Source organism: Bos indicus, chromosome 1, assembly GCF_029378745.1.
Source record: "Bos indicus isolate NIAB-ARS_2022 breed Sahiwal x Tharparkar chromosome 1, NIAB-ARS_B.indTharparkar_mat_pri_1.0, whole genome shotgun sequence".
NCBI lineage: Eukaryota > Metazoa > Chordata > Mammalia > Artiodactyla > Bovidae > Bos > Bos indicus.
Window position 1 is genome coordinate 54,442,646 of NC_091760.1, and position 12,288 is coordinate 54,454,933.

The 12,288-nt window shown below is 40.4% G+C and overlaps 1 protein-coding gene across 1 annotated transcript in view; it reads right to left on the reverse strand.

Annotated features, from left to right (window-relative positions):
- Positions 1-476: 476 nt before the first annotated feature.
- GUCA1C (guanylate cyclase activator 1C) overlaps positions 477-12,288 on the reverse strand; it is a 39,294-nt gene continuing 27,482 nt past the window's right edge. The window contains 4 exon segments of the mRNA XM_070801152.1: positions 477-645; positions 9,921-9,968; positions 9,970-10,026; positions 11,253-11,450. Of these exon segments, the coding sequence (XP_070657253.1) occupies positions 477-645; positions 9,921-9,968; positions 9,970-10,026; positions 11,253-11,450 (472 nt within the window).

Here is a 12,288-nt window from a genome sequence, read left to right on the forward strand (position 1 = left end):
ACAGACCAGAACTCAGTCATTTATAATATATGGATGAAACAAGAGCCAAGAGGCAGCAAATACATATGTCAAATGCGTGTTTAATCTAAGAATGTTAAATTGTTGAGACACTGTCTGCATAATCCAGTTCTATAAGATGCAGACTACTTTAGGTGGGCAAGAAAACATACATGCAAGCTCCAGTTTGCACTGATAGCCATGGAGGCAATCCTTCAGTTTAACCATGTTCTAACATGTGGACCGAGGACTGATGCATAAACAGAAGCAGCAGTGCTTCTTTTTAGAATCTTTATGAGAGTTCTCTGTGGAACTTAAGTGGGGTATTCATAAGTGGTTACCAATGATAATAAAAACATGTAATCAATAGCAGGCACATGCAGAAAATCACATTTCTTCTCCACTGAGAGTTTTCAATCCACCGAAAGCTGAGTGCTTTGCTTTGCATCCATTCCACAGCTTCTCAACTTTCGCTGTCCCTACACCATTCTTGTCAATTGGTTCAGAAGAAGCCTTTCTCCAGTGTCTGGCTATTTCCCACCACAGATTACTTTCAGTACATTGGAAAAGTCAAAGCTCTTGGAAACAATTTCCAGAAGGCCCTGATCTTTTTCCATGCCATTGATAAATCCTTCCAAAGTCATTTCTCTCAGAAAATAAGAACAATTAGCAAAATGCTTTGTCTACACCACTCACTAACATACAATATATTCACTGGCATTTTTATTGGTATTCTTAGATCCTTTCATCTCAGACTCTTAATTCCTTGAATACCCTTCCATAGAAAGCATTCAATGCTAGGGTTGTTAGGTGAAAATACAGGTGACAATCTCTTTTCAAGTTGAGAACATCAGGTAGTATATAATACCTGTGTTCACACATACATTTTTAACATCTCTATACAGTATTGATTATTTGACCTTCAATCCGGAAGAATGGCAATGCCAAAGAATGTTCAAACTACTGCACTACAGCACAATTGGACTCACCTCACATGCTAGCAAAGTAATGCTCAAAATTCTCCAAGCCAGGCTTCAGCAATACACCAACCATAAACACCCAGATGTTCAAGCTGGTTTTAGAAAAGGCAGAGGAACCAGAGATTAAATTGCCAACGTCTGCTGGATCATCAAAAAAGCAAGAGAATTCCAGAAAAACATCTCTTTCTGCCTTATTGACTATGCCAAAGCCTTTGATTGTGTGGATCACAATAAACTGTGGAAAATTCTGAAAGAGATGGGAATATTAGACCATCTGACCTGCCTCTTGAGAAATCTGTATGCAGGTCAGGAAGCAACAGTTAGAACTGGACATGGAACAACAGACTGGTTCCAAATAGGAAAAGGAGTACATCAAGGCTGTATATTGTCACCCTGCTTATTTAACTTCTATGCAGAGTACATCATGAGAAACGCTGGGCTGGAAGAAGCACAAGCTGGAATCAAGATTGCCGGGAGAAATATCAATAACTTCAGATATGCAGATGACACCACCCTTATGGCAGACAGTGAAGAAGAACTGAAGAGCGTCTTAATGAAAGTGAGAGAGGAGAGTGAAAAAGTTGGCTTAAAGCTCAACATTCAGAAAACGAAGATCATGGCAATCCGGTCCCATCACTTCATGGCAAATAGATGGGGAAACAGTGGACACAGTGGCTGACTTTATTTTTCTGGGCTCCAAAATCACTGCAGATGGTGACTGCATCATGAAATTAAAAAATGCTTACTCCTTGGAAGGAAAGTTATGACCAACCTAGATAGTATGTTAAAAAGCAGAGACTTTACTTGGCCAACAAAGGTCCATCTAGTCAAGGCTATGGTTTTTCCAGTGGTCATGTATGGATATGAGAGTTTGACTGTAAAGAAAGCTGAGCACCAAAGAATTGATGCTTTTGAAGTGTGGTGTTGGAGAAGACTCTTGAGAGTCCCTTGGACTGCAAGGAGATACAATCAATCCATCCCAAAGGAGATCAGTCCTGGGTGTTCATTGGAAGGACTGATGTTGAAGCTGAGACTCCAATACTTTGGCCACCTGATGTGAAGGGTCATTGGAAAAGGCTCTGATGCTGGGAAAGATTGAGGGCGGGAGGAGAAGGGGACGACAGAAGATGAGATGGTTGGATGGTATCACTGACTCAATGGACATGAGTTTGGGTGGACTCCCGGAGTTGGTGATGGACAGGCAGGTCTGGTGTGCTGCAGTCCATGGGGTCACAAAGAGTCAGACACGACTGAGCGACTAACGTGAACTGAACTGAATCTTGAACATATGGCCAAGTCATAGTAGCATGAAAACTGCTGATTTCTAAGATCAGAAGGAAATGACTGTTCACAAGGCTGTTTTTAACATTCTTCTCCCTGAGGAAATGACTTCAAGGACTATCCAAAGCTGTACAGAAGGGTAAACATTTATTCATTCACCAGTTTTGTAGTTCTCTCCTTTTCTGATTTTATATTTCTCATTGTGTCACCTTGACTTAAGCCTTAGGTCTACACTGACCAGCTTTTCCAGTTAGCTACAAAACTATTGATTTATACCCATGTGTACCAGCTGCTGTGTTTTCCACCACCTTCAGCCCACAAGACAAACTTTTCAACGTTGGACAGTGGGGGATGGAGGAGGGGTTCTCTGTCGACTTAAGTCATTTGGATTATACTAATGGGTATGTTCAGGTTGAAAAGCACAGATAAATTTCCAAATCTCAAGGAGATTGTACTTTAGAGTGTGTGTCTTGGTGGGAGGTCAGTCAAAGTCAAGTGAAGTTACATTGAGTAGCTTACTAGGGAATATGCACCTGAGGCAGAAAGTCAGCAGGAATCGAAAGCACGTGTTTAACTGTTCAGTTCAGTTGCTCAGTTGTGTCCGACTCTGTGCGACCCCATGGACCGCAGCATGCCAGGCCTCTCTGTCCATCACCAACTGTACCTGTCCTTTAACGGACGAAGACAAATATCTAATGACCACAACTGTGGCTCAAATACAAACAAGTATAAATCACATTTTTATAATATCCTTTCCTTTTGGTATCCATGGCAAAATAAGATTTCTTTAAAGAGAGAAATCTAATCTTTGTTCCTTTATGTTTTCTTATGCCAAAGAAGTCTGTGCAAAATCCCAGTAACAGCAGGTAGGATCAGAATTCCCTATGCATCCCAGGAAAGTGCAACTGTGGAACAAACCAAAGAAAAGGAAGGAAATCTGAAACTCAAAAGGAGAAGTAAGTGTGCAGTGGGGAAGTCACATGCTGTAGTGGTCCTAGGGCAGGGGGTCATAAATAAGAATGTCTCCTTTGCAAAGGGAAAACACAGCTGCTAGGTTTACAACCCAAAAAGCTTTTTAGATTTCTAGGGGCTCAGTATGACCGCAAGAGAGGTGGGAGTGGAGATGGGAGCTGAAATCTGTTTTGACCACTCAACTGTAACAACACTTCTCCATTATCACAGTAGGCGATAGAAGAAGCCATGAGGTCACAAAGTCGAACAAGACTGAGCAACTAAACACAGGATATAGTAGCATATGTTCAAAAGCCATGCAAGTTGTGGAAATGAGAAAAAAGATGAAATACTTATGGAATTTTAAAAATTTGCAATGTAACTGACATATTACCTTAAGGGGTGCAATATAACTTGATGTAACAAAGTAAGTTTAGTCAATATCTATCATCTTACATAGTTACAATTTTTCTTGTCACAACTTATAAGATTTACTCTTAAGATGGAATTTTTCACTGCTGTTATGCTTTTCAAAATACCTATGAATTCTGCATATTTGCTTTTCTCATGTTATCTAACCCACTTACCAAAAACATTCTCCCTTCCAAATTAAGCCAACCTCTACCAAAAGCAACTTAAATAATATTTACTATTTCTAACATACTTATTTTGAAGTTTTCCTCACTCTTTTCCTCCTAAGACTGAGCATTCAAACATTCATCGAGCCTTACTACAGTTGCCATTTCCTCCACGGCATGGCTTCACCAGCATGGCCAACCAGGGCTGCAAAGATGGGAGGTGCTCAGAAAACCTCAGCTGATGAATTGCTTTCCTTTATCTGATATTCTTAAACATTACTTCCTGGTCCTCTTTGATTTGTCTGTGGATTTATGCCCAAACAAAGTAAAAAGATGGATCTGTGTCTCCCTGGAAAGGATTGCCTGTGCAGGTCCAGAAATTTCCTATCAAAAGATCAACCAGTCATGAGTCTAAGTTGATGAGAAATGACCAAGCCAGAGCTCATGGGACCCAGGACCTAAATTAAAGCTTTGAGATTTTATTTTTTGTTTTCTATTTAGAAACACATTAATCTTTGTGGCATATAATTCAGAAATTGCACAATTTTATATATTGAAATATACATAATACACAGAATGTATAGCCACATTATATAGGGCTGTTTGGGACCCTGAAGGTGAGTTTTATGGGTGCTTTTCCATCATCACTCATGACCAGGTTCAGTGGTTTTATTGGCGATAGGACAGTGACCCATGAATATTTAATCTTGTTTCTGGAATCCCGTTGTTTTGCTGGTATTTCTGGATCATGTCTTTCTTCCCATTAATATCTTAAGTGTCTATAAGCCCCAAACTGCATCTTCCTTCCAAAATATCAAAATGTACTGAGTATGCCCCCATTAGCATTTTTTTTTTTCCTCTAAAGAAGTCAGGTTGGTTAGAAAAGAAACCAACCAGTGTCAAGGAATTGCTTTTCAATTCTTTCTAATAAGAACATGAAATTTTGTGCTGGGGCTGGGAAATTAGCAAAGATGGAATTGCAGTCTCAGGAGGTGAGAAAAAGTGACACAAGTTCTGTATTCGTTAGCAAGGTGGCACTAGAAGATTTTAGTAGTATTTTATAGCCGAGTGTTATAAAAAAGCTGCAATTTTTTGTCTCATATAAAGAAACTTGATTTCCCTATTATTTCCTGGTAGTTCCCAGTTTCCCAGTTTGCTTCCAGTGTTCCAGTCTAGAAACTGGTCTTTCTGGTTAGTCACTCAATAAAAGGTCTTCATGTTCCTGTTTTCGTTTACCCCAAATTACCTCCTTACTAACCACCCTCTCATTTTCTCTTTGGCTTCATTCTGTTTCTTTTCACTTTCACAGTTTATTATTAGCCACTTAAGTCTCCTTTATCCCTGGGCTATTTGGCACTTTGTTGCCTGGACAGTTTCTGCACCTGTGGTTGTGAACAAGTGTCTATAAATCTTCCTAAATCATGTCAAGAATGAGTCCTAAGAGGCACATGGTAACATGCCGATTGCTATTCTTCCTGAAGTAAGGGCTGCAGAATTCCATGCTTGATCATTTATCCTGGGACATCTTGCTGTCCCTTCTATTTTCATTCTTCAGTGATATTGAATATTGAGCTTCGATTTTCCGTCTTTGTGATTCTCTTCAAAATCTCCTTTCCTAGATGCTTTTGTTCATAATATAAGAATAAGCTAACTTGTTGAGTAATAGCAATGATACGTACTCATGGTAAAAAACAACAACAGCACTACAGAGAAGTGTAATGAAAGAAAGAATCCACCATTAACCTCTCTCTGTACCTCACGTCTATTAATATTTTCCATTGGCAATTAAGTTCTAATAGATCTGTATTTGTATCTTATGACATTTGTAATGCATATTTGGGCTTCCCAGGTGGCTCAACTATAAAGAATCCGCCTGCCATGCAGGAGACTCTGGTTCAATCCCTGGGTTGGGAAGATCCCCTGGAGAAGAAAATGGCAACCCATTCCAATATTCTTGCCTAGAGAATTCCATGGACAGAGGAGCCTGACGGGCTACAGTTCATGGGTTGCAAAAGAGTTGGGTACAACTTAGTGACTAAACAAACCCATTTTCATATATGTTCATTTCCAAACTAGTCTCTTAGATGCCTTTCTTCCTACAGATAGCAAGGCATACTGTGCTTACTTGTTCTTTATTTCTTCCTTTGTTTTCCATGACATCTTATCAGATTCTCATTATACAACTATTTATGGAGAACCTATTATGTGCCAGAAAGTGTGAGAGCACAAGAAACACCAAAGTACATAAAAAACCAGAAATACTTCTTGCCCTCATGGAGCTGATAGCTCTTTGTTTCTTTATTTTCTTAGCACTAAACCTATACCTCTCTTTTGATATAACTTTGATTTGCTAACTACCATGATAATTATGTCTGGAATTAAAAGTATCTATTCTGCATTTTTCTATTCCAGCAGAATTGATGTTGGTCATCCTTTTGCAATTTTCAGTCAAATTGGGATTTTTCATATAAATCCCTGAAGTTTTCTTTTTCTTTTTTTTTGGTTGCATCTGAGTGTGCTGGAGTCTTCTTATCTTTGGCCTCAATATACATTGGATCAGATACAAATTCTGTGTTTGTTGCTTTTTATTTTGAGAAATCAGAAAATGATATGTTGGGACATGGTTAACACTATTCTGCTACATTTAAACATCTCCATTTCTACCAACACCAATGTTTTTATAACAATGATAACAATAAAAGTTTTATTTGAGGTATGTATAACTTATAAAAATGTGAATAGATATTTTCATCTGTGACACTCATTTCCCCTTTAGGTCTGAGTGAAGCCCTGTATCCTCCTCTGTCAAATTCTGGCAAAATCCTTTTATACTTCAACAAATATCAACCATCTATGTCTTCATTACTTTCTCTTCCTTGCCCTTTGGTGCACTGGGCTGTCGTTGTACAACAATTTTAGCACTTTTATCTTGATGCATGGAATGGCCCAGCTCTCCCTTGAGATGATACAACCACCTCCAATAATTTCCAAATAAAAGCAAATTCTATCAATTTTAATTCTGTATATGCATTTGCCAAGAAAGAGTGGTTCATTGTTATTATAAAGTGTGACTAGTTTGGTATTTTCATTTTATAAAAGCCAATGATATTTAAGATATGAGTTTTTATATCAGAGTAAATGATGTTATTAATTCTGTAAGCTGTTCCAGAAACCATAAAGTATCCCCTTTTTTCTGAGTTATTCAGTTCAGTTCAGTTCAGTCTCTCAGTCATGTCTGACTCTTTGCGACCCCATGAATTGCAGCACGCCAGGCCTCCCTGTCCATCACCAACTCCCGGAGTTCACTGAGACTCACGTCCATCGAGTCAGTGATGCCATCCAGCCATCTCATCCTCTGTTGTCCCCTTCTCCTCCTGCCCTCAATCCCTCCCAGCATCAGAGACTTTTCCAATGAGTCAACTCTTAGTGTCAGGTGGCCAAAGTATTGGATTTTCAGCTTCAGCATCATTCCTTCCAATGAACACCCAGGACTGATCTCCTTTAGAATGGAGTGGTTGGATCTCCTTGCAGTCCAAGGGATTCTCAAGAGTCTTCTCCAACACCGCAATTCAAAAGCATCAATTCTTCGGTGCTCAGCCTTCTTCACAGTCCAACTCTCACATCCATACATGACCACAGGAAAAACCATAGCCTTGACTAGATGGACCTTTGTTGGCAAAGTAATGTCTCTGCTTTTGAATATGCTCTCTAGGTTGGTCATAACTTTCCTTCCAAGGAGTAAGCGTCTTTTAATTTCATGGCTGCAGTCACCATCTGCAGTGATATTGGAGCCCCAAAAAATAAAGTCTGACTCTGTTTCCACTGTTTCCCCATCTATTTCCCATGAAGTGATCTGAGTTATCACTACAGGTCAAAAATCCCAGTTCCCTAATTGCAGGTGAACTCAGTTATTCCTGTGTCCAACATCTTCTCTCGTCTAGATTTACATTGTTTTTCAACTCAACTTTATTTCTAGGCCCTTTCCAACCACACTTCCCATTTTACCATTTCTTTGTTCTTTAGGAGATTACATAAATGTAAATGACTCCTGCATAATTTTCTGTTTTCTGGAACATGTTATCTGTCTCTTCAAACGGAGCCTCTTCATAAGGATACCACCATCCTCTCATACTTCTCTATGGGAAGTCACTTTTTCCTAGACCCCTTCCACCCCTCACCAGCACTACAAGCAGGAGTTGTGGATATTTTCAAACGTTCTTGATCTGTCCTTTTGAAATTCACTTATGATGCTAAGTCTTAAGTATTCATGATGGTCCATCTACTTTCAGAACTCTCACCCTTTGATCAACGATTTTGACCCTGAGTTGAATGGTTTATCCTTCTCTACTCCAGTCCCTGCCACCCTGCAGCACCTCTAGGATTAAAGTCTAAAACAAAAAACAATCTCCAGCATTTCTCTTGCTTGATGATTACCATTTCAGGTACATATTTCAAATCAAGTTTTGCACTGGCCTCATCAGGTCCTCCGCTTTCCATTTTTCTGGTTCTTTTCTAACTTCACTTAGCCTCCTCAGCAACTCTGGGCAATCTGAAATTGTTCCTTGCAGCTTTCACATGTACTGACTTACTTTATTCTCCATCTATGTAGACTTATATAAAGTGATGACACCAAGTGGCTTTGATCTTAGTAAACCAGTAAGTCAGCATACTCACTTGAGACTAAGAGGTAGATGCGGGACTGGGTCCTTAAGAGGAAGCTCTTTGCTCTTGATATATTTTCAAGTTGTTTTTCTGAGAATTATACTCTTGCCCAAATGTTTGGATTGCTCATGGCGGTGCTTTCATTTGAACTCTCTCCCAGCTTCCTCCTCATGTCCTGCAGAGTAGTAAGCAGCCACGTTTGACTAAGCAAACTGCTACGTTCAACATGAGCCTCTACTGCCCTCCAGTGTTCACTACAAGTGATCCGTGATGGGTAGGTTGATTCTGTGGAATGATGCCAAACATGGTTTTCAATCCCTTATATCTGTTCCCTCCCCTGATCCCCTTTTAACATCTCTTACTAATTTTCCACAATTTCAAACTTACTTTTTCAAGATCATCCCTTGATTGAATCCATTTGGTGTAATCCCCCTCCCTTCTCTTGGAATGTCTGTGTTGTGTCTTCTTGTTCCTGCCTCTGAAGAAATGCAACATTTCTGAGATAAAGAGGAAACCAGGTTTTAGGGCAGAACGAACAGACGAACAAGTGAGCAGACAGTAGAAATACGGAGAGAGCAGAAATGGAGGCAACTGTGGACAACTCTTTCCAGAAGTGTATCGTCAAGGAGAAGGAAAAATCTGATAGAAGATGGCATAATTGAAGTTAGGAGGGAAAACTTAAGTTTATTCGTAATTTGATGAGAAGCTTCCAGTAAAAAGAAATTCATAAAATTAAAACATATCCACAAACAAACAGCAGAGAGTCCTTCATCCCCTACTCTCCCACTTTCCCCCCTTTTTATTTCCCTTCACCCTTTATATATACAAAGTGTCAGTCACTGTGCATTGAATATAAGTATGGTCAATATGGGCCTCCTTGGTAGCTCAGATGGTAAAGAATCTTCCTGCAAAGTGGGAGACCCAGGTTCAATCCTTGAGTTGGGAAGATTCCCTGGAGAGGAGCATGGCAACTCACTCCAGTATTCTTGCCTGGAGAATCCCATGGACAGAGGAACCTGGCGAGCTACAGTCCATGGGGTCAGTATATATTCAGTCAAATTGTATCAGCTGCAGAACATTGCACTGGTCAAATTGTGAAACCCAAGTGTTGAAGCTGAAACTCCAATACTTTGGTGGCCACCTGATGTGAAGAGCTGACTCATTTGAAAAGACCCAGATGCTGGGAAAGATTGAGGGCAGGAAAAGGGGATGACAGAGGATGAGATGTTTGGATGGCATCACCGACTCCATGGACGTGGGTTTGAGTAGACTCTGGCAGTTGGTGATGGACAGGGAGGCCTGGCGTGCTGTGGTTCATGAGGTTGCAAAGAGTCGGACACAACTGAGTGACTGAACTGAACTGAAGTGATATCACAAGTACATTTTCTTGAAAGGTTCATGGTTTTGTCTAAATCATCTATCTCCTACACAATAAGGAAAGTGAGCCTGAGGTGAAGGGCTATTTTATCACTGTTTACATCTCTTACAAAACACCAATGTGTTAAACTCTTCAGGACTCAGTTTGCTGGTGGTTGAAGGCTTGCACCTTCTGCAAACTAAATCTAAGCTCAACTTTTCTGGAAGCAAATTCATTTTGCAACATTTCTTACCTCAGTGTGACAGAATTGTTTATTTCAGGTTTGCTATCCAACCTGTTTTCAGTTCAAAAACAAATAAAAAGATTGTATGTCAGTTCTGGGTAATGAGACTTGGAACTTAAATGAACTGAGTTTAGTCTAAGGTATTATTTTACACAGAACAAAGGGATCCATTCAACATATTAAGTAACAAAAGATACTAACAGCCCACTGGAGAAAATATCACAGTGGTTTTGGACCCAGAAAAGACAGTTTTCTCAAGTTTTAGACTTATCTTTGATCTTATGATGAACATAAAAGGGTGTTCTATAAGCATCTAATGCTTTCTCTCTGGCTTCTGCCACTGGTGTGTTTGTTTTTTTGTGCCCTTTTGCAGAGCTATCAACTGGGAAGACAGACATGCATGCCTTGGAAGGATCCTGAATTTCTCTCAGTCTGCCAGCAACTTTTCATCATAAAAGCTGTCAGGGGACATAAGGAAAAAGACATTTCCAGATTTCCTAGAGGGATGATTTAACCACTCTCCCCGCCCCCATTCTTGCCCCAAGTGACTAAATTTAATGACCCATATTGGATGTAGAAATTAAGAAAATGAGAGAATGGATCAGTCATGTGGGAATTCGAACGTAACTATCTTGATTGAACAGGAGAATCTTGAGAAAAACTGTTGGCAACATTTCAGTTTGTCACATAGGACTCTCTCTTGTTGCTTCCCAAACATAACTAATCTTAAATCCTAGGAATAATCACAGTTAACGGTGGCAAAGCACCACTCTTGGCCTTAGCAAGCCGAGATCTCAGTTAAATAATACTTAGTGCAATGATTAAGATACATGTAGTTAGTCTCCTATTAGATGAAAGTTTAGGCTTTCTCAGTTGTCTTGACAGAGACCCCAGAAGCCTCAAAACTTTGGCGAGACATCCAGTATTCCCACATCCTGAAGTGATATTCGACTGCATGTGTAAGTCACAGTGAGAGATGATGAGATTTTTAGAATTTGTCCATCACCCAACTCCAGGCAACATAAGTGGGGATGAAGGATTGACTGGAAGATTAAGGCCTAAGGGGATAATAATTTGGAGGGAGTTGTCGGGTGCCTCTTGTTTTCCCTCTTCTTTGAGGAGAAGCATGGCGGGGCGGGGAGGCAAAGAGGCATGGTTTGTTTTCTTTCCTTCCTCCTTTAGTACATCTGTTTCTCCCCCACCTTGCTAAGCCCTTTCTCTGACCTCTCCGAGTGTGAGCAGGAGGGAGGAGGAGATAAAGGGAGAGTAAGAGAGCCTTGATTTGGCAGATACCATCATGATCACGGTTGCAGAGCTCTCTGGATAGCAGACGTTTAAAGCCCATTCCTTCTCTGAAGCCTCCCACCCCCTGTTCATTACTGAGATTCTCCTGCAACTTCCTAGACGTGAAATCATGCACTTGATTACAGCCTTTGAGGCTGTTTCTTTAGAAACCCAATTCTAAACATCTGCGTCACTGACATTTTGGACTCGACAATTCTTTCTTGTCCTGTGCCATCCTATGCGTGGTAGGATGTCTAACAGCATCCCTGGGCTCTAACAATAGACAGCAGTTGCACCACACCCTCCCCCATTCTCCAGTTGAGAATCAATTGTCTCCAGACTTTGCCAGCTGTCCCCTGAGGGAGGAGAGTAAAATAGCTCCTGGCTGAGAACCACTCTCCACCTCTCTTCTCCTGAGGATTCCTCACTTCTCCAAGTGACTCAGCTGGACAAGATCCAAGAAAGCTCTCTACCAGCTTCCTCTCTCAGTGGCCCATATCTGATCCAAGGAAACACTCAAGCATTTTTGGTCCCAGCAGATTCCAGGAATGCAGACATATACTGAACTTTACCCCAAGACTCTGTTGCCATGGTCTGCTTCTTTAGATTTCTCAGGTATGACTGGAACAGTGTGTTCCCTAAACTCCAGGGCACATCCACACCTTAACTGGTGTCCTTAGAACCTCATGCAATTGACATGAGGGCTCTTACATGAGAAATCCTCTTCAGTAATCCTTCTCCCAAGCCCTCATCTTGACCATTTTATACCCTTGAATTGTGATTAAGATGTAACTACTTCCTTTGTAACTGCTTCCTTAACTACTAGTAAATTCTGTCTATACTAGTACTTCCTTCAAATCTTAATGATACCTGGGCTGAATTTCATTTTAACATCTTACTATGTATTGACAAAAATTACGCAGTATGTATTACTCCTTACCTTTGTGTTTTTCT